The 27136-nt window shown below is 39.6% G+C and overlaps 1 protein-coding gene across 1 annotated transcript in view; it reads right to left on the bottom strand.

Annotated features, from left to right (window-relative positions):
* Positions 1-1318: 1318 nt before the first annotated feature.
* cwc27 (CWC27 spliceosome associated cyclophilin) overlaps positions 1319-27136 on the bottom strand; it is a 30989-nt gene continuing 5171 nt past the window's right edge. Inside the window, exons 11-14 of the mRNA XM_035668312.1 lie at positions 18114-18217; positions 8699-8808; positions 8479-8582; positions 1319-1858 (exon numbers count right to left, since the gene is read on the bottom strand). Coding sequence (XP_035524205.1) covers positions 1696-1858; positions 8479-8582; positions 8699-8808; positions 18114-18217 — 481 coding nt within the window. The 3' untranslated portion in view covers positions 1319-1695. The remainder of the gene's footprint in view (positions 1859-8478; positions 8583-8698; positions 8809-18113; positions 18218-27136) is intronic.

Genomic DNA, 27136 nt, shown 5'->3' with positions numbered 1-27136 from the left:
CCTACAACAGATCAATTAAAATGTTAAAAAGTAATTTCTATATATATATATTTTCCCAAAGCCACAAAGAGCCACTGGAGAGGGGCTTAAGAACCGCAAGTGGCTCGGGAGCTGCAGGTTGCCTATGCCTGTGCTAAGCTAAGAGACTGCTGTTCATATTCAACGGACAGACATGAGAGTGGTATTGATCTTCTCATATAACTCTAGATAGAATAAGCGTATTTCCCACAATTACTCCTTTAATCCAGGGAAAACTGCTGTTGTGAACTGAGGCTTCATCATATCTTCCGAATGTTGAATCAGAGATGAGTGGATGAACCAGGCTATTCATTAGCCTCCTGTTGTCTATAATTAGTTATATACCTCTTTTATCTTATCTCAATAATGGTCTGATGAATGTTCCCAGTATTAAGAGTACTAAGAGGTATAACTATATATAAAGGTAGTGACATAACAGGGAAGCTCAATACAGCAGATATCTTGGCTTTGAAACAAAGCGGAGTCTGAAATCACTCCCCAGTTACTACCAGTGCACTTTATTTACTCGGCCATTTTATTTGAGTGTCCAAATTCTTCTCTTTTAAAGGTTTTTTTTTGGGGGGGGCTTTTAGTCTTTCTTTGATAGTGATCGTAGAGACACAGATGAGAGAGATGAATTATTATGAATTAGTTATAACTAACATGGTTATTACTATCATTACTGTTAATATTTGTCTGCTTTGGTAATATGAGCACTGTCTTTTCATGCCAATAAAGCTCATTAAATTGAAATTGAGAGGGAGAGATAGCGAGAGAGACATGCAATAAAGGCCGAAATCAAGATGGGGACATTGCAGTGTGGGGTCTTAAAAAGTCTAAAATCCAATAATCAGATTTTTAAAGCCTAAAATGTCTTAAATTTGATTTTGACAGGTCTTACAAACTGATTAGGTTAAACTTGCATTAACTTTAGTCTCGCTTTTAAATGTGTTTTTGGGAAAATTTGTATTGATCATTCTGTAACAACCGACATGGAACCAATACGAAATTTCCTACATAGTTTTTTTGCTTTTTAGGCCTTAAATTCCATTCATAAAGGTCTTAAATTTGTCCTATTGAAACCTACAAAAGCCTATCTGGGTTACTGGACACAGTGTTTAAATTCTAAATGCACAAATTATGCTCTATGTAGCGCCCTCAATCCCCAGAATCAAACAAATGTAGTATCCATAGCATGTATAACCTGGACATTTAGCATGAACAACCCTGGATTAGTGGGGTGTACATAATAAAGTGGCGACAGACTGGTACATTTATTCAAAATCAAATCGAATCATTATACTCTTTACAAATGTACTTTTATTTTTCTGGCAGATTCTCACATTTAAGCTCAGGACAACAGAAACGGAAAAAAAGAATAGGTATAGAAAAGTTACACATAATCAAATCATGACCTCAACCGTTACTACGACCACAGTCTTAATCCTAATGAGTAACTGAGCATAGTCCAGGTGCAGCTGTGCAGTGAAGAAGCCTTTCCATCACAGATTACAGGGACCGTATGCGCTCAGGTCAGCATCCCCAATCCAGATGTTCGAGCCAGGAGACCGCTTAGGTTGGTTTGACGTTGGTTGGAAAAGTGGACAGACAGGATGCTGTATGACCAGTTTTTCAGTCACATGGCTTGGGCAGGACCTGACCTTCGACCTCATGACCTCACCTCTTGGCCTTCTTCTCCTTCATGATCTTCTTGCTCTCCTCTCTCCTCCGTTTATTGACGGGGTTGCGTGGATCGTAGATCTCGAAGGTGTCCTCGTCGTGCATGTTGGCATCCTTGACTTTTCTGGTTTGCTCATCAAACTGCAGAACATGGCCCATCCTAAATCAGATGGAGAGAGATGGAGAGAGTTCAAAGAACAGCAGCAGAGGATCCACTAAATCACTGTAGAGCTCTTACCGAGAGGCTGGTCTCTTTGTGCTTGGAGCAGTTTGATTACAATATTATAAAAAAAAACATGGGTACAACTTGAGAAAACATTTCTATTATTGTGATTGCTGGTATTTTCATTTCCAGCTGCTTATCATGAATATGTTTATCATAATAATAAATATTTTTACTTTCAAAAAGATGAAAACAAAACAATAAAAAAAGCTCCAGTGTTTAGGATTTAGTGCCGTCTAGCAGCATAGTTGCAGATCGCAGCTCACTCGCTTCACCCTCCCTTTCCAAGCGCAAGGGAGGAATTACGCCTCATTCTAAGGTAACAAAATCCTATATTCAGGTGATTATACATAATGAAAACATTACTATGATCTGAATTATATTCCATTCGCCGAATACAGCCTCCTAAATGTTACCACACTGGATATTTTTAAAGCATGAAACAATACAAATATTGTAGGGTATTGGTCAAATCCTATGTAGTCATGTATTAGCATAGGTCTGTCATGTTTGCAGTGCAGAACGGTAAACAGGCTAGCGCTAAAAGCTAAGATAAATCCAGCTGATGCATTCAAATGTATTATTAAATACTCCAGATGGTTTCAATATAACCACTGCAACTACTCCAGTGAAGATCGCTGATACTAAACTTTAAACTAAACTTTTTGCTATGTAAAGATGTAGTGGAGTAATGGTGTCCCGAGCAGAGAGGAACGTCTTTGCTGTTATCGCAGCCTCTCTGTGGTTTGTTTACAGAGCCAGTCTGGCCATGCGTAGATGTGAGTGTTAAACTGAGGAGAGTGCCTGAGCACCTTACATTTATTACTTATAAACACCTTTACTTTATAAGTAATTGGCTGAACTTATTACATTTTAACATTTAAACTAAACCCAAAATACTTCTAATACATTCTGTACTTCTGTCTGTGGGAAGCCAATATACAGCCATATATATATAAGCCTGTGTCACACAAGGTATTATGAACACAGATTTTAAGCCTTGTCGGAATTTAAACCCACAGGGGCACTCAGACTAAATGGTTAAAACATGATTTTGAGTCTAGATGGGTAATATTCTACCATATTAATGCTGGTATTCAAAACCTTGCAAAGTGTACATAATGAATCACTAAAAAGACCACTTTTCTTTGCCAAATTTAAGGGTTTCCTTCAGGAAAAACAGAGATTAGTGGTAGTATAGGTACAGTATTAGGCTCATATTTTTGAGACATCTTAGCAGTTCAAAAATCCTGAAAGAAAGCCTGAGTCCCCAGAGAACAGACGCTCATGTGTCTTTCATTTCCCCCGTCAGTTTCTCTTCCCCCAAAGACAGATTAAAGAATCAGGACATTCCTCACAGGAGATATCAGTGTCAGGCACTTCACAGATAAAACACACTTTCTCCTACTGACAGGATTTCTGTAGCTGCTGTACGAAAGCTATCAGTAAATCTCTAAACAAGAAAGCCGGAGTGACTAATCAATTGCAAGCATCCATTTTAACCATGCTAGAGGCACACACAAAAACAAACCCTTTCAACCAGCTACATCCTCCTACATTCATGACTGAGTGGAGAATCAAGTATCAGAAATAACCGAAAAATGTTGGACTCTGTTGTGGACCGGGAAAACGTTTTAGTCATGCTAACAGCGCGGCACTATGGATGCCAATGTCGGTCAGTTGGTCCGCCACTTTGGTCACCACTGAAATATCTCAACAACTATTGGATGAATTGATTGGTTCCCCTTGACTTTTCTTCTCGCACCATCATGAGATTGTGGTTTTGAGTGAAATATCTCATCAACTATTGGATGGATTGCCATAAAATCTGGTAAAGACACGCATGTTCCCCTCAGTATGAACTGTAATGCATTTGGTGATCCTCTGACTTTTCATCATCAGGTCAAAATATCAATTTATCTAGTACTTTGGTTTATGACTAAATACCTGCAAAACTAATGACACTCCCATTAGCCTCAGTTTTACTTTGGGTTTAGTGCTAATTAGCAAATGTTAGCATGCTAACAAGCGAAACTAAAATGGTGAACATGATAAACTGCGAACGTGTTAGCTTGCTGACGTTAGCATTTGTGTCAAAGCCTCACTGTTGTTAAACGCAGCCTCACAGAGCAGCTAGCATGGTTTTAGACAGTTAACCTTCCAGTAAACTCCAACACAAGTGTTTTTCAGAGGGACAAATAGCAACAAAAATGTAACTGTCTGAAATAAATAATCCGACATTCACATTCAATTGATGCTGTGGTTGACCAGTATTTCTGTCAGTCTTCACACGAACAATAGATTTAAACACTGAGAATGTCTTCCAGAGACTGTCTGCAAACGCGCTGTTATCCCAATATTTGCCATTTACGATGTGTGGCAGTGGACGACTTTTTCACTGAGGAAGGACACATTTGATTTCCAACATGTCATACAAACATAACACAAACCTTAGTCTGGTTCAAACATATTAAGGGGTGTTTAAGAGTAAGAGTGTTTCAAGTGTTTAAAAGAGATGCACCTTTAGCATTTATCAGACAGTAGGCAGAAGATGTGCTACAGTAAACAACAAGAGAAAAGGAAACAAGTCCTTGCTGGACTCCATCCAGGGACATTGCCATCTTAGACCATGACGCTGCATAGACAGTGAAAACTTTTCTCTGGTTGACAACATGGATCACAAGTTGTTAACTGGCTCTACTTCTGTTCATGTTCGTCTGACAGGCCTGCCTCAGACATCTGTATCTGTCGATGTCCATAGACTAAGCTAACATGCACATCAGTAACAAAGGCCTCTCTCATATCGCCTTGTGTCACAACTTTCCCTTTGAAGATGATGATCAGCAGGTCTTTCTTATCTGCAAAAGAAAAAAATATTTACATGACCCTGTGCTGTACATGTCTGGGTGTGCATATTGTGCTTGTATGTGTGTGTGTGTGTGTGTGTGTGTGTGTGTTTCAAACTACTAAATAAAGAAACTGTATATTCTTTATTGTATATTTTAAAATATTTTGATGCCTTGTCTATGGTGTGTAGCATGTGGTATGTGTCTCTGGCTGAGTTTGGGTGTGTTAGTGTGTCGGCCTGTGTTTGTGTGTGTGTGCACTCTGCACTCTCTCCCAGTGTTCATTTGAAATCGGCAGGAGTTGTGACAGCTCATCTAGAATGTCATGGCTAGACTCTGGCAGACCCTGAGGACTCCTGCAGTGTGAGCGGGCCGCCTCTGATAATTTGTCTAGCAGTCTCAGTGATGACAGCCCGCCGGCCGTACGGCCTCGGAGTCCTACAGCTCGGAGACGTGGAAACCCGGCTTATCAAAACCACTCTGTGCTGCCATGATGCGAGGCTACAGAAGCCTTTCCTCAATTTATTTTTCTTGCTCGAGTAAGGGGGTGGGAATTAAGGAGTACAGGAGGGATGGTGGGAGCGGCGGTGGACTCTTTGCATTGAGAGTGTGGACTCTGTGAGGTTGTGTGTGTCAACGGAGACCGAGGGGAGGAGGAGGAGGAGGAGGAGGAGGTGCAGGGGGCTGAAGAGGGAGAGTCAGAATTTGTAGACACAGACACAGATGGAATAGTTTACCTCCTCTGGCCCAGACTTGACTTCCAATGTCTGACCTGTTGTAACCCACATTCTGTTCGCAGTGCTCCTAGAGTGGCACAGACTTCCCACTGGTGTTTTTCTAGGACTGCTATGCTACTGCCGCTGTCCCTCCCTCCTTGCCATACCTGGCGGGGGCGGCACAGTGAGGTGTCTACAGCCGGGAGAGGCTCCAAAAGCCAGCCAAGGCTTCTCTCAAATTCATTAGGGCCCCCCCCTTCTCACACACACACACACACACACCACGACACACACACACAGACAGACTACACTTCAAGGGGGCTTCTCGAGACTAATAGCAACTACAGATTTTGTTATTCTAAATCTCTCACACACAGACACTTTGCTCAAATTCAAACACATGGTATTCATTTCAAACCCCTACTCTGTGTAGTTAGACTTTGAGATCTTTGGTGAAAAACAGAATATGAGAGGAAAACACAGCGTCAGGGCTGATTTCCTGATGGCCAATCTGGTGGCTGCGGGTTGAAATCCCAACTTGACACACACACACATCTGTTATTTATGTACCATCAACACACACACTACAAGAGGTTATTTGTCAATTGTGGGAAGGAGTCAGGAGGAGGGGTTGATTTTTGTTTAAATTATATTAAGTAGATTTGACTCTATTGTGGAGGTTTTCGAAGTTTTGCAGATATATAAATATAGTTGTTACTGAATGACATAAGTGTATAAGCATAAGGAATAAGGTTTTATAATGGTTCTGACATTACATCTTCAGGATTGACATCAGTGTTTTATCTTATGAGTTATATAGACAACACCCCACACACTACACGCACCATAATCCACACACCACACCACTACACGTTTGAGAGAGATATTGTCACCACACATATCGGTACTTCGACCAACTCGTGTGCCTGCAGCAGAAGCTTTAGCATCAGCATGACTCACATTGTCTATGTATTGTCCGCGGAGAGTTCGCTGGATATAAAGCTAACCAGAATTGTACAGAATTCATCTGAACTGGTGAGTGTACATTTACACAGGAGACTGACCGCGCGATTACACGGCTAGGTCACAATATTTGCAGATAATTACAGCCATCTCATTAACACTGCCCCATGGTTTTCTTCCGTTGTACAAGGATAACAGACCGGTCATAACTACACCACATCACAAGAGTACCATGAAGAATCCGTCACGCTAGCGACAAGTGAATGCATAGACGGTCTCCTACAATGCGACTAGCTCTAATATCTTCGTGTCGCAGCACACATCTTTGACCAGAGCATTGGTAAACTCCCACCATAGTCTACCACACTGTTACATACACACATATGCGTTTGCCAAACTGCTTCTTGAACTCTCCAGAAACACTCGGACTCTGGTGTGCACGCATGCTGCTCGGTGCTGCTACTAATATTTGCTACAGTGAATAGCGTCAGTGATTTAAAGCTTAGCAAGACTGCTTACATGGCAGCTATTTCATTCTGTCTCACGCAGTATTCCTTTTCCAGAGGCATTCATACACTGGGCATTCATCATTAAATACTGACAAAAACGTCCTCCTAACTTAGGTTGGTATGAAATTACAATAACTGCAGATAAAGTAACAAATAAATAAAAAAAGCATTATATAAATCTAACCTGATAAAGAACATTTAAATAAGAGTTTAACCCTCTTTACATTCAGTAACTATCTTGAGATATACCTAAACAAGTTAAAGTAGCAGAAATAATCCAGTAGTAATATATTTCAATAATCCAAAACAATAATCCAGTTGTTTCTCTGTGTACGATTCAACTTGGAGTTATTTAATTCATTCTTACTGTAAAGCCCTGAACTGTTCATAAGTACCAGAAAGAACCTGTTGTTCTCAATAGTTTTTACTACAATAAATCATTGGACCACTTCCTGCTACTCCGGCAGGTTATGGTGGGAGTGGGCTAGAGCACTTAACATTATTTATTACACATTACATAAAGCTAATTTTTTTTGCCACTGTATCAGTTTTTAAAGCTGTATTATTAGATTTTTTTTTTTGTGATTTTGGAGCAGTGAGTGGAACAAGCATGACATATGATCAACCTATGAATTGATTAATGCAAACATTAAACTGCCTATGTATAAATCCAGACACAAAACAACATAATCAATCATTTGGAGTTGTATTTCTGGCCACCTAATGAATGTAAGTCCAATAATTTTCTCTCTTTTAGCTCAGTTTTTGGTCTCCACCGACTCCTGAGGGAAATATCTGACTCTGTAGCTGCTTAATGCTCGTCTATGTTCACCAGCTAATCGCTAACTGTGTCTGTCTGCTGTTTGGTGCTGAGCAGGTAGAGTACAGTGAGTTTTACTGAAGCTTTTTCACTGAAACTGAAGTGAATGAGAGTGATGAGTTGAACCAAACAGTAAAGTTGCATATTGTAAAACCAAAACAATAACCTGAAAGACGCTAAAATGCACCGTAGAGCAACTTTAAGTGTGGACAACATCAAAAGAGAATCCACTGGGCCTCACTTAATATCTTTTGGGAGTATTAAGGTCATGATGTGACCCGTGCTACACCAAACTCAACAACATTTGTTACGGATGTAAAAATGCTATGTAAAACGTAGCATGACAGTTTTTTTATTTCTAGAATTTGTTTTGAAAATTGTACTAATAACAGCCAAGCAAGTGGAGTGTCTTGTTAGCCTAACAAGCCTTGGTTTAGCAAAAATTAGCAAGAGTGACAGTACCCAAAGCAGTAATGATGCAAGTGTGCTCATAGAAACAGTGATAATGATGGTGATAAAGATACCCAGCATGTTTTTTTTTTTTTTTCAAAGTCATTCACAATTTATAATTTATTTATTTAAATAAATTCAACCAAACCCTTGGTATGTTTCATTTTTATCATGATAGATGACCACAAAACCAAGGAAATTATAAAGAAATCCATTAATACTGTATATCTTATATGGTATTCGGCTCACTTACCATCCTTTGTCGTCATCCTCTGCCAGCTCCTCCACGTCCTCCTCTGGACCTTCAGTGATGGCCGAAGACAGTTTGGATTTGAAACGATTGAGGAGGGCCAGTGTCTACCAAAAAGATCACAATTAATATATACACAACACAAAGGCAAAGACAAAGAGTCCCAAATCTGTCTCCTCAAAAGATTTCAAGTTGAGTAATTAATGACCACATATTGAGTCACCTGTTCTTCTCTGGTTTTGCCTTTCTTCAGTTTTTTTTTCCTGAGCTCTTCGTACTTCTTTCGTCCCTCAAGATACTCGGCCACGGCCTCATTGGATGGCTTTTTTTCCTCTGGAGAAACAAGAGAGACGTCACAATTGATTTTATTTACATTATCTAAATCTTAGATGAAAAATTGAAAACGTACTACTTGTCATTCATGTCCTACACATACTGTTTGCTTAGCTAAAGATTGCTCGATTAACTCTTCATTCATAGTGCCTTTGTATCAAAGAAGCTCGTAAATGGAGCCACCTTCTGAAAAAACGCAATAATATTCTCTTTTTTTGCCATTGATGTTTGTTGATTTTGAATGGTTGTTGTGACATGTTGTGGTGACTCAACAATACAAGAACACCCTTGAGCACCCACTCCCCACCCCCACCCACACCCACTCCCTGCCCTGCATGAGACATAAAAAAGTACAAGATTTAAAATAACAGGAAAATAACATTAAAAGAAAATGTACCATTCAAAAAGAGTGAACTGAAACTAAAACCACAAAGTGACCACATTATCCTTGAAGTCATGAAACATAACCAGATATAATGATATTTTCTAAATAGTTTTACAATAAAAAGGTAAAGAAAAAGAAATGAAAACAGATGCTTATAATAAAGTAATTTTGTCACTGTGATAATATTAAAGTAGATTATCTATCTTTCTTCATATTTCTTCATTCATATTTCTGGTAGATTGGACATGTGTTAGTGGCCATGTAGGTTTTAGATTTTTTCCTTTGTTTTCAGATTTCGTGTTACCCATCAAACTAAAATAAAAGCATCCTCTAACTATTTGAATTCTATTATACACATTTAAAGAAATACTGAATTAGAACAATCCCCCCCTCCATGCCACAAGTAATACCATCGCTTGACACGATCTCTAGCACTTGACAGATGAGGAGTGAAAAAATGGGCAGAACATGATCAGAGAGAAAAGATAAAAGGAAGTAAAGCCTGTCAAGCTGTGACAATTGCTGCTGTACATGATCTGAGAACATAATAATACGAGAGGTAAAAAGATGAGGCAACACGGGGCAGTCCTCTCACCTCAGACTGACATACTCTGCGTGTATCCACACTCCTGCCAACTTTCACAAAGATGTAGTGGACTGAAGCCCCCAACCCAGACTCACTTTATCTTTCCCAGGGATGACCTACATTCCGGCTGCTAAACCTTATACCAAACCTTATGTAATTGATCGCTCCCAGGCAAGGAAAGACCCATTTAATCCTCAGCAGAGACAGGACACATGGGCATACGTGGACTCCATCTGAGTAGAAATAAGAGTCTTTAAACTGAAATATTAGATAGGGGTCATCTTTTTACAAAAATGTTTTCAGATTATATAAAAAGAGAACAGGGTTAAATGTTATGTTTGAGTGGGTCAAAAGTGGCATTTTACTTTCCCGGGGCAATCAGGTAATCCTTCTTAATACAGATTAATACGGATAAATACAGGATTGATTTTCTTTTCCAAATTTTTTTCTTTTGAGGTTCTTTTATTTGTTTTTAAAGCCTCACATGCACCGGCAACCCTGTACATCTCAGAACTTCTCTGCTCCAACTCAAGCCCTTTCAGTTCCTGAGAGCAGCTGTTTTTAACTGTTACACAATTGCGGTTGGTCGGTACGGGAGATCGTGCCTTTCCGATGGCAGCTCCAAAGCTTTGGAATAGCCATCCATTTTCACTCCCAACACTGGCCCTCCTTTGACACAGTTTTTGAAACAAAACTCAAGATGTTTTCAATGGCTTTTGGTTGCTGTTAGTATTTTATACTTAAGTCTTGTTCTATCTCTGTTTACATTTGTGCATATATGTGATATTGCCTTTATATTTATATATAGTTCCTAGTTCTAGTTGTCATTTATTGGTATTAATGTGCCTTTTTACTCCTATTTCAATGCAATTTATTTGTTATTGATGTTTCGTGCACTTTAATTCGTACAGCACTTTGGTCAACTGTTGTTTTAAATGTGCAATATAAATAAGCCCTGGAGAATTATGTCTGATATAGGAGCAAGAGCTGCTAATCTATTAGTCACATATATTTGATTCAGAAAATAAGTGAATGAAGGAGAACTAATCTGCGGCTATTTTGATAAATCAATTAACTGTCATTTTTTAAGCTTGAAGTCCAAACATTCGATGGTTCCAGCCTCTATAATATGAGGGCTTTCTGCTTTTCTCTGCTTCATATCATCCTAATCTGAATATCTTTGGTGTTTGGACAGTTGGTTGGACAAAATTACACTTGAAATGGCAAAAATCCACTTGTTCCAGCTTCTCAAATCAGAATTTTTTCTGGTTTTGTTAATCTTCTCTGATAGTAAACTAAATGTCTTTGCGGTTTTGGCTGTTGGTTGGACGAAACAAGACATTTTAAGACGTCACCGTGTGGCTCAGGGAAATTGTGATGGATATTTTCACTACATCAGGGTTCCCACTCTTTTTAAGAAATCATTTTCCAGGACATTTTCCAGTACTTTACTTGAACTCCAGTTTTACGCCTTCTTTTTCAATGATGAACTGTCTCAGGTCCATTACGATGCCGAAAAGATCGCTGCAAGTTCATTCCACCCTGCGTCTGGTGTGAACAGCTAGACTGACTGACATGGCCGAAAGGAAAAGGGAGTGTTTAAAATGTTTTTCCGTTCCGCTTCACGTCTGTTTAATCCAATTTGAAGCGTTGTGCTGTGCAGCTACCAACTGTTGAGTTTCAAACAAAATATGCACCTAAAGGTTAATGTAGGCGGTTTGAGAGAGGGGATAAAATACAATAAACTGTTTTCTGGAGAATACAGATTATTTCCAGGATTTCTGGTCATTTTAATCAATTTTAAGGTGTTTTCATGACTAGAAAACTCTAAATTTCGAGATTTTCCAGGCTGTGTGGGAACGACATTTTATGGACGATCAATCGTGATTAAAAATAATCGTTAAAACTGGACACTACAGCTGACTGGTGCAACAAATAAAGAGGTATGATCTGTGCGTTATCAAAAGCATTCAGAGAGTGAACGTGAACTCACAGCGCTGACGGCAATGCTGGGAATAATTTTCCACCTCTGCAGTATGTGTGAAGTAGTCTCTCATCATGAATGAAAGGAGAGACAATCGGCGTGCTGACATTGGTGTCTCATGCAGTTAATGTGCTTCTGTAAATCTCCCAGCTCAGACATACAGGCTGTGAAGTCACACAGTGGCAGACAGTGAGCACAGTCTGCTGGCTGGTGGAGCGCTTTCTTTCCACAACAAAATGTGATGTCACACACATGGCGAGGCCCGGGAAAGCGTCACGTCGCTGGACAAGCTGTGCCACTTCTGACTGGATGCTGTGACACATTCAGCTGCACCAAATAAATGATGTAACAGAGAAAACACTACAGCTCGTCATTCAGCGAGGGCTGCGCTGTTATGAGTTTCTGTTAAATGTGTTTAAATTTATTTAAACAGCCGTTAATCATGAGCGAGTGAAGTCTCAGAGGACTTGACTATGAAAAGATAAAGTGCTTGACAAGATCTACTAATAAACAATAAATTACAGAAGACATGCAACAACGTAAAACACAGGGGAGAGAAATAAAGCTTAAGACACAGAAGTGCCTGTCAGAAACATACCTAAACTAACCCAAGGTTACCCAGTCTGCACCAACAACAAGAAAATCTACAACAAAAAAACATTATAGGGTAATTGTAAAAAGTTAAATGAGTGAATAAAACGAGGAAGAAACTTTGAACAGGCCATATTTAATACAGGCCATCCGTTATTCTGCTTACTGTACATAAACGTACAAATTATAAGCACTGACAAACACAGAGTTTATTATAAATACAAAGTCCACTTGTGTGTCTTTTAATAATAAAACAATTTTATGCAGCGGTGAAGAAATTATGGTTTAACCTCAGTGTCTCTAAAATAAAGTCTCTTTACACTAAGAAGCTTGCACCCAAAAAATATCCTAAAAAGGTACAAATGTTTAGATATTAAAGGAATATTGGACATTTTGGAAAAACACCTCTGAGGCCCACTAACTAACACCTTATATGTTTTACGTTAATGTGGATAAAAACTGCACTGTAAAAACAATCAGTTGCAGTTTTACAGGAGGTTATGTGTGTGACTACAGTTTGGCTGGGACCAGTCAGAAAAGACTCCTCGAGGTTGGTGTGCTTGGCCAAGGAATAGTCTTTACACAGCGTGTTAGTAAGTGAGCTTTAGAGGTGCTAGTAGTAGTATTTTTTACCTTTGGACAGAGTTGGCTAGCTGTTTCCCCCTGCTTCCAATCTTTATTCTAAGCTAACTGGTTGCTGACTGTAGCTTAACATTTACCAGACAGACATAAAAGTGAATAACATATTTCCCAAAATGTTTAATGTTTTAATGTTACTATATTATAACACCAGAGGGTGACTTTTAAAAACTGATATAAGGTCAGAACTCTGTTGTAAAGTTAAATTAATTAATGTTAGTTAAATTAATTAAATATTAAATTATTGTTATATATTGTTTTATCAATATATATTAAGTTAAATATGAAATGCAAATGTATCAAATCTCAAAGTATTTTAATGTCATTTCTAGCCCTCCCCATATATTGGAAGATATTTCACTTATGTAACAGGCAGAAGCCACATTTCTTGTTCAGGAGAAAGTGTATTTATAAAACAAATACATATAAAACCTCAGGAGGGACGTAACAACGAAATGCTTGGGTCCCACAGGCTGTTTGGGTTCACTATCATTTAAGAAAACCATGTAATTATTCTTGTTTCTCTGGGCTTTTAGCTGCGACTACTGCAGATACTGAGCAAACACAGCCCTGGAAATCGAAGTGCCACACATTCCCCACTTCCCGCGGTGTCAACATGGAAGTCTGCTCCGCTGCTCGAGGGGCAACCTTTTTCTCTTGATTTATGAGACCAACAAGTGATCTCCCTCCACTCCCCACCCCTTCCCCCAGTCACCTCTCTTGCTCTGCCTCCCTGCTGCAGCCTGTGACATGCTGGATGCTGACTGATGATGCCCTGAGGTCCTACATGAGGAACACACATCACCTTCTCCAGCTGTTGTCACTAACTACTATCTTTGAGTTTGATGGCCTTTCTAACTACATTCCTCCCCTCTCCTGTCACCTGGGCTCAAGAGAGCTACAAATCAAGCTGCCGATGTTGTAGCAACCAAAGGCTGTTGTGGACGACAAACGGCTCCTCTATAGGATAAAAGGATCTCCTTGTCTGTTAAACAATCACCAGTTTTCAAAGAAAAGTCAAAGCAGCACGGCGCCGAGCTGTGAGGCAACATTACTGCTGATCATCAATCAAAAACACATCAAAAATGATTTTGTCAGTTGGCGCTTTGGGGTCAACACTAACTATCCATCTTCGATTATGCAACAACAAAGGCTTGAGAATATTTCTCAAGTGTCCTGTTAAAATATCTACCTTGGTCAGAAACTGTCAAACGGTATATTGAGTAGACAAAATAACATGCTAATCTTGATCACAGGTAATTGGCGTTTCAAATATCACTCTGCCGCAACATTTCTTCAAAGTCAACAATATGCAACAGGGCACCGGCGTAATAAAACACCAAGAGCACACAGGCATAACCTGTATAATATCTACGTGGGATGAAGACCGCTGCCAAATCATTTAGGGTGGGTATTGAATGGACAGTGGTTTCAGAATGGCTCTCTTATTTTTGGCTCTGGTACCCAGCGGTCGTGCCAAGAGAGAGAAAACCAGACTACAGGAACATGCTATAATTTATGTGATGAAAACTGAAGTGATGGCTGTTGAAAAAATAATTCAAAAAGGTAAAAAAAACAACAAAAAAACACTCCAATCAAGTGTATGTCATGCACATGAGGATGAGGAATGGGCACTGACTGAACTGTGAGGGGGGATGGTCAAAAGTCACATGACCATTTATAGCCATAGTACAGGTAGAAAAATTAGAGGAGAAAACGTTACTTTATTTGGTGTCTTCTAAGCGTTTTATATATTATATGCATCCGTGACTGAATTATGATGGAAATAACAAGAAGGTAACTGCCTCAATATTTGTTTTAGCATGAATGTATTACACTGAAAGTAAGAAAGCGGCAGCTGTGCCTTATAAATAAAAGCAAAACATTGGGAATGTATTATACATATGCAAACACCATCTGAAGTCCAACCAAAGAAAGAAAAAGAACAAAAACAAAAACATTATGGCAACTATTATGACAAAATCTGTCGAGATTTGTCTGGTTTTGCTGTGAAGAGATATTATTCAAAGGCCATAAAAAAACAAATTGGTACTTGTCAATTCGTCATTATTTTTGAGACTTGTTTTTTGCAAATTTTCCTTTTTTTGGACAGTGTAGACATAAACAGGAAACACAGGGACAGAGCGGTATGACACAGAAAAACTCCCTGGTTGGGGGGGATACATGGTATGAATCTCAACCACTAACAGGGTTCCCACTCTTTAAGAAATCATATTCCAGAACCTTTCCAGGACATTTTCAAGACAGCACTTCCTCATAAACGGTCATATAAACTGCAATTTCAGGCAAACTGACTATATTATACTGGCCACAGCCCATAAGTAACAGTTCAAATCAAGTAGAATTTATTTTATTTGATAAAAAATGAATCTTCTAGAAAGTTGAAGTGTGCATTGGACGTGCAATTTACATCACTGTGCATGTATTTGTCAACCACAGCAACAAGAAATGTCATTAATAGGCTTGCATACATGTAGATGTAGCTCTGGAAAAAAATAGACTCGATGCCAGAAAGATCAGTTCCACTTTGCATCTGGTAAACCGGTTTGAAGTGTCATACAGGTTAATCAGTCGAGTTTCAAACAAAACACGCACCTAAATTTACATAGGCAATGTAAGTGAAGGGGCTAAAATACAAATATTTCCAGGATATTTGGTCATTTTAATCAATTTCCAGGTGTTTCCATGATGGGAAAACTAGTCTCCAAGTTTCCAGCTTGTCCAGGATGCATGGGACAAAATTCAAGTAACTGCTAACTCTTTTGATAATTGATTCATCAATTTATTTTAGGGAAAAAAATTCAAAATTCTCTGATTTCATCTTCTCAAATGTGAAGATTTTCTGGTTTCTTAAGTCCTCTATGACAGTTAACTGAATATCTTTTGGTTGTGGACAAAACAAGACATTTGAGGATGTCATCTTGCATGCACACCTTTCACAAGCCTTTATGTTGTGACCAATGTCTGTTTACTTCCATAGAAGTTTTACAAGTTTAAGTAAAACTTTCTGTTCACTCCTTTTCTTGAGAAAATTGTCAGTTGTATATGATCCCAGTGGAACTTGTGAACTGCTTCATTTACACTAGTCACCATTAACCAAACCAGTGCTGGAGTCACTGTGAGTACAGTATACTGGTTGCTTTATGCACAATATGTGACAGCAGACTGCCGCCAAATTCGGTTTAGTTTGGTGCGTACAAGTTGAGTCAGGGTACAGGTGGTGGAATAAATAACAGGCGGTGGTGCGCAATACTACAGGTGTAGTCTATTACTTGGTATTTAAAGTATAGTAGTGACAAAATAGGGTTTATTCAAAGTTTTTGGCTCTTCTATTAAATCCTTTAAAGCTAAAACAAAGAAAGTAAAGAAAGAAAATCAATCAAAAGACTAAAATAATTACCAACACTGTTTTAGTACTTCTTAGAGCCAGAATGTCACATATTCTCTGGTTCCTTCCATCTTCTTAATTTGCTGATTTTCTTTCTCTATTTTATCTTCTTATGTGATAGTAAACTGAATATCTATTCCACTGTCAACAATTTGGACATACAGCTCTGACATGTCTTTATATAATGTCAGAGATTAATAAATGAATGTTAGCTGCAGCCCTAAATTCCCTAAACTCAAACCTACACTATGTGCATCCCCACTGAACCTACACTTACCAGTTGGAGAGTGAGTGAAATGAGACCAGAGGTTGACCTGCACAAAGAGGTCAGAGCAGAACCAGAAGCATGATTTAAGCTTTAAGGGACGGCAGTGTCAATGTGAGCCTTAATGTATGTGTGTGTGTGTGCGCAGCTTCTCCAGCGGGATGAGATAAAACGAGCCCTCGCCACAGTGTTCCTCTGTGGCTGAGCTGAGTTTCAAGATTTACAGCATTTGAGCAGACATCCGTCTCCCCTGCAGTGGCCATTGGCCCATGACATCTAAGAATTCCATCTAATGGAATTAACTTTTGCTTCCAACACAGAAATGTAATGAGGAACTCTTAAAAGAAACTCCTGCCTCTGGCTAAGCTGCCAGAGACGCACAAAACAAAAGGGTCCCTGGCAGAGTTTAAATACCTTGTAAGATAATGGAGGAGCTTAGGCTAGTTGCCACTCGGTATAACAATGCGTGGCTGTTACTGACTCAACACTTGAGTTTATAAGTGAATCTGTTGAGAGAAGGCCTCTTTCTGCTTAGTGTGTTTAAAGAAACAGCTTAACTCTATGCAAATATCACTAGGAGCAACACATTAAGTCAAATACACAAACAGAATCTTAGTTAATCTTAGTATTAAAGTACAATGTGATGATTGTATTTTGTACTCTTTCACCTAAAATCTTGAACCAATCAGCAGCAAGTCAAATGTGGGTTCAGTGTCTGTGTTTAAAAAACCTAAAACCATCAGTGTTTGTGGAGACAAAAACAATGTTTGAGCAACTAAATCCAATCATGGTCTTCAGTAAATTTTGGCTGGTGATAATCCCATGGTTAAGCTGGTCCCTGCAGAACCCCCCGCGAACTATTTTGTTTTGTTGCACAAGAATATACACACAACCTCAAGCTAACTTCTGTGCCTAAGTGGTTTTTGGTAATTTTCAAAAATGTGTTTCAGCATCAGCAAAAATCCAAAGATTGACGGCATTATGACAGACTGCAGTGCGGTGAGCACCCGAGGAGATCTTGGGGGCAGATATTTTACAGACTCACACTGGCCAGAGCTGCAAACTAACAAACACACAAAAGGGTTTGATGTGCAACTATGGCGGCCACTCAACAATTTACCCCCACACAATTTTCTGTGAGCTTTAACACAAAAATGCAGACCCTTGGGGGGGAAAAAAATAGACGTCTGCAACTAATTGACAAAATCAGAGGGTTGCCTGTCTTAGTGTCCATTAGCAGAGAATGTAGCACGGACCACCCTCTTAGAGACTTTGTTCACACTTAGAGCTCTGTGGTAAAATAGTTTCAAACATCCTTAAAAAGCACCTAGTTGTGGTAACATATATGTGCAGTATATTATCAAGCAGCAATAAATTTACAGCATAATGGGTAACAGTGATACACATCCATCAGTAAAAGCAGGGGAATAAAATCTGCTCACATACCCTCCTTGACTTCATCTACAGCAGGTTTTAAGCTTTCTTCTTTCCTTTGCTTTATGGCCAGTAGGTCTTTCTTCAACTGCCGCGCCTCTTTCCGTAATTCATCACTGCGAGGGGAGAAATGAGGTTGAAGAATTTAAACTCAACATATATAACGTTTATAAGGGATTACACCTGTAACAGACAAGAACGATGACAGAGCAACAGGTTCACAGACAAAAGTCAGCCGTGACAAATGCACAGTGAATAGTTTAAACAGACTTTTGGCTCTGCTGGCTCCTGGTGTAAAAGTAGCATATACATCATTTTAAAAACATTACATCAATACCCTCCATGTTACAAACAAACATCAATTGTTCTGAAACGTAATGCCTCTCAAAATTTAATGGCGTACGGCTAATTATGTGGGTATATAAAACAAAGAAGAAAAAAAACACTCGCAAGTGTCAGAATGAAGAATGTACATTAAAAGCTTGCGTTACTCCAATAAATTTGATAGAGCCTTAATAAAGTAATTGTTCTCCCCTCCAGGCTCCTGGAAAGCACAACAAGGAGTGTTGAGGTCGAGCAGACAGAATGTGTTTTTGGTTTCAGATGAGTGATTGTCATTGTAGCAGGTCTCATTAGAGCTGTAATTTTTAAGCTATTAAAAAGCTGTCAGTCAACAGTGGTTAATGACTACATATGCTGTATGTACTCCATACTCTCGTACAGCAAAATATTTAGAAAATACATGCTGGTGAGGTGAAATGCAACTAAAACCTGTGTGTATTGAACTAACTGCAATATTTAAAATTTTATATGCTACTGTTACAGTTCCCAGATCAAGTCCCAAGTCAAGATCACCACATCTCTAGTCAAGACCAACAAGTCCCAAATCAAATCCTAAGTCAAGACCAAAGTCACATTCCAAGAGAGGTCAGTCCCAAGTTAACAACAACAAACAGTTCAAAATCAAAGTCCCGAATCAAATCCCAAGTCAGCACATAAAGGTCTCAAGTCAAGACCAACAAGTTCCAAGTCAAGACCCATAAAGTTAAAAAAACAAGTCCAAAGTCAAGTCCAACAAGTCCCAAATCAAATACAAATTTAAGGAAAACAAGTCCCAAGTCAATACCCAAAAAGTTCAATATCAAGCCCAAAGTCATAACAAACAAGTCCCAAATCAACTTCTAAGTTGTGTCCAACAAGTGCCAAATCAAATCCCTATTCAATACAGCAAAGTCTCAAGTCAAGAGAATCAGATCAAGTCTAAACTCATAAGATTCATTACTTGAGTCTGATTCGAGTCCAAGTTGGGTAACTTGAGCCCACACCTCTGCATAAGCATTATAAGCACACAGTGAATATCTGTGTAAAGCAGAGCACAACACTTTGGATGAAATCCATGTGATATTATTGCACGTTGTGTGCAATAAACTACATAAACGTCCAGTAATACAAGAAATACACATCTGTCAAGTGCTGTTTGTGGCAGAAGTAATGAAAAACTTTATACTTCCTTTCTTCAAGTGGCACAACGTTAAGTATTACAAGCACTGCTCATGTCCAGCAACCCTTATAAAATCTTTAACTGGATGAAAGAGCCAGGCCAAGGCACATCCTTGCTTCCTTGACTCAAGGTAGTGTCCTTTTTGGCAGGTGGCCTGAAGCCCAGCTCATGCAAGGCTAAATGCTAGAAGTCCGAACCATGGCCAGCAATGCTGATTATTGTTCCCTTTCACATGATTGAGACTACTGCCAGTTTCAGAGCAGATATGTTATGTTAGGAAATGATAATATTTTTGTACTGCCTGACAGTTCTGTTTCTGTCCCATTCTCTTGCGGAGCCACAAAGCACAGGTAAGCTGCACAGTCTGGGCCCCTGGCCTAGAAACATGTGAGGCATCTCCAGACCAAACAATGACTGCCTTTGTTTCTTACATCTGCTTCTCCGGACTGACATTCATTTATATCCTTTTCTTTCCTTTTATCTGGAACTTTCATTCTTCTGTTTCTTGCTTTCCAACACTCATGTTACTTTTGTTTAATTCTCTGACATTGTCTGTGGCAAAGCATCGAGTCATCAAACTGAGTGATATTTTAACTGTAAGTGCCTTGGCAAATATTACGAGCTGTGGCTGACTTGATGTCATGTCTCTTCCTCGTTAACTTCCCTGCTGCTCCCGAGGATACACATGAGGAATCAGTCAGACATACAGTTGTTAGTCCTCTCTTTTCCTGGAGAAAAAAATGTTGCAGCTGAATCCAAACTGCGTTGCCAAGAGCAGAACTGGTTGGCAGAGACAGACTTGGCCTGTGTGGGGAAGTCGCCTGCTCAGCTCTGTCTAGAAGAAATGACAACAAACCTCTTTTCTGAGACACACTATTTATATACAGTATGGTAATGGGTAATGATACTCAGATGTGACAAACCAGAGGTGGGCACAATAATGTAATATTTCAAAGACTATTGCTGTCATTGACAATTTTACATTTCACACAAGAGGTTAAAATTTTTGGTCTGATTCGCAGACAGCATCCATCAAAAGTAAACACAGCCAGTTTATCTCAAGTGGGAATTCAGTGATGGTCTACATTTGAAGACCTGCTTGTTTCTAAGGTACTTTGACTCTGTTTCCATGATATTTGAAACTTTTTTCAGGACTAAATAACTCTTGTGTGCCACCACCTTTGTGTCTGTGTTGTCCTTGAAAAAGAATATTTAACTCCGCCTAGGATTATAGGAAACATACTGGTCCAAATTTCATGAAACTTGGTGGAAGGGTGTATCATGGGCCATGGAAGAACCTACTGAATTATGGAGTGGATCCAAACAACGGGGAGGACACATGCATTATTTTTTTCACTGCAGAAAGCTCAATTGCAATGCCATTCTGCATATGATAGAGGACTGGACTATTGGCCTTTGCAGAGGTCTGCGCTCTCCGAGTGCCCTTCTAGTTTACATGTTATGTTGTCTACCTCTATAAATGACAATTACAAAGGCAGCTACATTTGTCAGATTTAACAGAGCAAATTGACATTTTTTGAAGTGCTACACCAGCAATTTACACTTACATTGACTGAGGAGACTGACAAGAGACACGTGTCAAATCAACAGAGGTACAGATCACTTTGAGTCCTTGGTACAGGTCAAGCTCCAAAAATGCTGTATCCTACACTTCCCATAATGCAACTTTCTGGTAAAGATTTGTGGTCTCCAAGCTCTTAGTCTCCAGGGTTGTTTTTTCAGACTTGACAAAGCTCCTCCAGAACCACAGGCGATAATATACAGCTGTTTTCACAGGCTGTATAGTACACCTAATGAGTAGTAAACTGATCTTTATGTGTGACAATCAGTAGAATTCCCCCTTCAAGTGAGTGCAACAGGGATTCCTGCTGCCTGAATTATGGTTGTACCAGTAGCAAACAAAGCAAAATTGTTGAATTAGATTGGAATATATACACGGTATTTTTGTCTATATATACAGTATCATTGTCTGAAGCATCATTTTCTCCTCTACGTGTCCAGAGAGGCCTTCTTGACATGACTTCTGTATGTTTCAGTAAAATTAACAATGAGTCAAGTATGATGCAAGGCTCTTGCTTGAACAGGGTCCAGCCTCTTCTGCAGGACTAAGAGGTGAGGTTTTATGCAAATATTCTAAGGAACACTTTGGACTGAGTGATCATTTTCTGCCTGCCTTGACATGCTGCCATTCGGAAAACAAGAGACGTATCCAAGGCAACAGCCAAACAATCGGCTCCACAGGCCGGTGCCAATAAAGTGAAAGAGGCCAGAAAGGACAGGAAAAGCCCCAACACCACCTGTTAAGACACACCTTGAGGCTCAGCAAATTCCTCTCAAGACCCTCACACCACGACACTACAAATTATTTTGTTTCTACACACTCAAGAATAATGTAAGACCCACATTTTTGACAAGACTGGATAAATCACAATTTGTTGAACTGTATCTAGAGTATTTCCCAGGTTTTTATTAAGGCTGATATCAGTGTTTGAGATTTTTCTTAATCTAATAATGACACAGTTGCCAATAATTGTTTTTAACATGAACATATAACATAAAAATCTTTTATAAGGACCTCTTCGTACATTTCTTGGTCACAATTCGTAAATAACCAAATCTGAGCGTGAGATTTTACAGATGAAAAATAAACATGTCAGTGCTCTCTGGTGGACAGACTACGTAATAATAACACTGTTTCTAAATTACTTCAAACACATCTTTGGCATTTCTGTACTGCAATTTTTTGTTAATGATATATACATAGACACGATACTGTGATAAATTAAGACCAGGCACTTATTCAAATACGTCTGTCTCGACTTAATGTTAGAGCTTAAATGATAAGTCAATCGACAGAAAATTGGCGCAGCAGCACACACATGCGTGAAAAATGTCTGCAGTCGCCAACTGTTGGACTGACGGTGGCTGGTTGGATAATTTTAACATATTACCAAATCCTGGTGCAGTCCAGAAGAATCACATTGTATTCAAAGTGGGTGAATAGCAACACCTAAAGGATGACAGGAAGAATGGAAGAAGAGGAGTTTGTGAAGCATTCCCTGGCTATCTGCCCCATTTCTCCAAAAGCCACATCCATCCATCCATCCATCCAATCAATAGGGCTCTCCATCTGCCAGCAGGGGATGAGACTCTGAAGGTCTAAAAAAAATCAAGGCCAAGCAGAGATAGAAAAGCTACTACAAACAGACCTAAATGGGCAAAGCTAGATATAATATGAATCCTCTCAGTGTATCCATACCAGTCCCAGTGGCCCGGGTCTACTTGGGGGCTGCCAGCGACTGTCACTCTTTCAGAAAACTCAAAAACAGTGAAATCCAGAGAGCTGTGGATGATTAACTTTTCATAAAGAAAGCATATGAAGTGATTGGCAGGAGACCAAGAACTCTCTCATGATTCAGAACCTTGCATTTAATACTCCAGTGTCTGGCAGGAGTCTGAGGCTGACACAGGAATTCGACAACCTTAAAAATAGTACGGTGATGACTGTATGGTTCATCAAAAACTCAATCGTTTTCCAAAATGTACAAGCAGGCGTACTTGCCTTTTTTGGATTTCTCTGTATTCTCATTTTCTAGCTTTAAAGTGACTTTAGGAAATGTAATTACTGATAAAGTAGAACTGTTTCAAGTTCAAATACAGCCACACTATGATTGCAACAAGTCAAATAAGTAAAAGGTAACACCTAAGACTTCTTTATAGGTTGCACACCACAAGGATGGAAGCAGCAGCTTCTCCCTGCTATGGTGGACTCAAACCAGTCTAACGACTGAGCAAGTGATGTGGATGAATGTGCTAGAATAACAAGATGGCTGGGTGAACTCCCCTCAGGGGGCACTCCATGGCTTGGTCAAAAGCCAAGGAGAACTGTGAGCTGGAGTGGAGGAATCCAACCTCAACACAGGAATTTGCATGACTTTGCAGAGTGATCTAGACCAACACATTACCCACGCAGTGGACCAAGGTTCCTCTTTTAGAGCGGCTTATCTGCCTCGCAATTATTGACTGGGCTCATTTGGCCTCCTGTTGGTAAGTCATGAGTGAAGAAAGTAATGAATCTTGTAGAATATCACCTTTCTTCTCTTTACATTTAGTCGTGAATGTTCTATTCCTCTTCAGGATTTTGCTTATTTTAGAGTAGAAGACAGAGTGTACAATGCCAAATGTTGACATTGATCACAGTCCAAGTAGCGTTCTGCTGTTTTCTTTTTTAAATTAATTTTCAAAAAGTCTTGACTCCCTTGTCCTAGACATGCATCACTGTCTGGAACTTTTTCCAGCAAGCAAGTGCCCCATATGGGGCAGACATGCTACAGTGGGCCAGAGATGTGTAAACCTGGCAGTTCCAAAACATACACAATCCCGCTGCCAAGAACTGGATTATCTCAAGCAGTTTTCTGCACAAAAGCAGCTCCGAATGCTTTCTTGATCTCTGCAACCTTTCCCTGAGAACGCGTTGGGTTATGACCGATGACAAGAGACAGGTGCAGCCAATTAATACAGAGTGACGCAGCGTCCGGGGTACGGCCACTTGGGCAGGATAATTAGTGTCTGATGTCCCATTTGAGTAACACTGTCCACAAGGCTAGAAGAATGCTTTCTTAAAGACTAATACAATCCAGAAACAGCAAGATGAAGACTAGAACTGCAACCATTTGTCAATTAATCTATTCAGTGACTGAAAAAAGTTTGCAACTTTTAAAATAATCAATTAATAGTTTAGTCACTTTTTTAAGCAAAAACATTCTTTGGTTGCAGCTTCTCCGGTGTGAGGATTTGCTGCTTTTCTCTGTTTTATATCATTGTAAACTGAATCACTTTGGTTTTTGGACTGTTGGACAAAACAAAACATTTCAAGATGTCATCTCAGGCTATGGAATACTGTGCTGGACATGTTCCAGTAGTTTCTAACATTTTATAGTCTAAATGCTTAAAGAAAAAAAAAATCTGCAGATTAATCAATAATGAAAATAATCATTAGTGGCAGCTCTAATTAAGACACACACTTTTATGGCAGAGTGCCAGAAGGAACACTAACTGATGTTTTAGAGCGCTACAGGCGGGGAAAAAAAGTGTCTTGACTAGATGTTACATTCCTGGCCATTATTCACATATAAAGCTGGGTGATAACTCCATATAACTGCTGATCGACTTTAAGTGGAATCATATGAGGATGATATAATCCTATCATTTTATCATTCCACACATTTCTGTGCACAAATGATCCAAAGCAAACTGTAGTTAAAAACTAACACAATAGAATGATTAGTCGGTGGACAGAAAATGAATCTGTTTTACTATTTTGATAACTGGATTAACCGTTTAAGTCATTCTTTTAAGCCAAAATGCCACAAAAATCACTGGTTCGACCTTCTCCAGTGTGCATTTTTTCTGGTTTTATTAATTCATTTATTTACTTACTTGTATGATATTAAACTGAAGATCTTTGGGTTTTGGACAGTTTGTTTAGACCCAACAATCAGTTTCAATATGTGAAATGGGGCGCTAGGAAATTGTGATGGGCATTTTTAACCATTTTCTCTGATTTTACACAACAAATGATTGTTTGAGGAATTGGCACTTATCAAACGAAATATATGGACAACAGATCATTGATTTAAACATCTGTTTGACTGCATACATGTGCCACATAGTGACTTTTATTGACAATAAATAATAACCTTACATCATAATGCCATAATGCTTTTCACCATAAACACCCAGACAGACACACACACACACACACACACACACACACACACTTTAGTCATTATTTTAACAACTTACTGTAAAGGGACATCATGTGGATGATGTGATGATCTTTATTTTCTTTATTAAAGTCTGCTGCCACGGACTGTATCCACCATATATAAGTATGTGATAACAAGTGATATAAATAACAGGAAGTGCACTTCTGTCATTATCTTCAGCCTGCAGTAACTGAAAAGCGATTACCAGAGACAGCAGAGGGAGCCAGGCCCTGCTGGCAGAAGCAGCTCACACTGTGTCCCACAGCCATATGGAAGCGTTTTGCTTCCCCAGTCATGCCCCGTCGGGTTTAACAAAAGTGGCGACTACCACATACACTGCTTTTGGGACTTCATTCAGTAGTGTCTTTTATAAAGCAAAACCCCCTAAAGAGGCCTACTTCAAACACAGCAAAACCAGACTTGATCAATAGGAACATAAGAGACGTGTCAAACTGGGAGTGCAGAAGCTAAAAGCAGTTTTACCAACAACATCAAACATCACAGCAAGTAGAGACAAACTCAGGATCCATTGTGACTCATCTTCACAGTTTTAAACTTTTCTTGGTTCAGGTACAGTGCAGCATTATTTGGCAACTATCTCGTGAACGCGAACAAGTCCAAGCATTTTGCAATCATGGAATATCGCAGTGGAATATCATCTGGCTGCTGGAGAGCAACGTAAGATAGTTTTGACCTGATGCAAAAACTATTTTGGTTTTAAGGGAGACTCCTGATTTCAAGGTTGTCTCAGCAGCCTTGACTTTGAGGAAAAAAGATACAATCAGCTTTATAGAATTTCCCCCTAACTGAGGCCTGAGAACACTGCAGACACCAGAGAACTGTCCTTCACACACATCACATACTGCACGTCTGAAAGAGCAAACAAGTGAACTCCTGCATCGGTGAAGTCGATCAGACACAACTGAGAAAAGGTTTTTTTCCCAGGTGACCAGATACCAGTTGGTGTTCCTCCTTGCGCACACAGCAGCTGAAAGCTCAAAGCAAAGCAACGGTGGGAGAGCAGAGCTCACCCTGCAACAATGCCCCCTTTGTCCCGGACTAACACTGTACCTACCAGCCTGCTCTTTGATTCCCTGCCAAGACAAACCACTGTGTTGGGTTACAGTTCTTGTAGCAAAACAATCTGCGCTTGTGTTTAATATACTACAGTCTGCCTGCATTGGGCTGGCTGTCAGTCAGGGCACAGACACACAGACACATACACACACAGACTGGGGGCCCACTCCTTATCCCATTAGCACTAATGAGAGAAGGGTATGTTGATTATGTGTGTTGAGGGCTACCTGTTAGGAGGATATGGAGGAGAGATAACCGGCCGACCAGCAGCATCAAAGAGAGATGAAAGATAAATCACCCTCTCCATTCTCCTCAGGTCATTTTCATACTAATGTTGTCTCACACACCATCGCCTTCCACTCTCACCTTCAGTTCACTCACACTGTTGGCTCAGACAGACGTACTGTTTGCTTCTACTTCAGCACAGTAAGTAATTTGGTTTGAGTGCCAACATTCCTGTTTCAAATAGCAGGTCCACTGATGTTGGTCCAGTGAGCTACAACTGAGATATGTGCGTGTTTGGGGTGTGCGTGTGTGTGCCTGTGTGAAAGCGAGTGGATGTGTGTAGAAACAGAGCTGGAAGATATGTGGATGACGATCACGCCAGGCTTCGCTGGAGCTACGTTCAAGAGCATTTTCATGGAATAATGCTCTCGTAGTACCAGTAT

This window comes from Morone saxatilis, unplaced genomic scaffold (genome assembly GCF_004916995.1).
Source record: "Morone saxatilis isolate NCDOM2014 unplaced genomic scaffold, NCSU_SB_2.0 Contig21, whole genome shotgun sequence".
Classification (NCBI taxonomy): domain Eukaryota; kingdom Metazoa; phylum Chordata; class Actinopteri; family Moronidae; genus Morone; species Morone saxatilis.
Note: the sequence above shows the minus strand (reverse complement) of the source record. Positions and strands in the feature narration are given on the sequence as shown.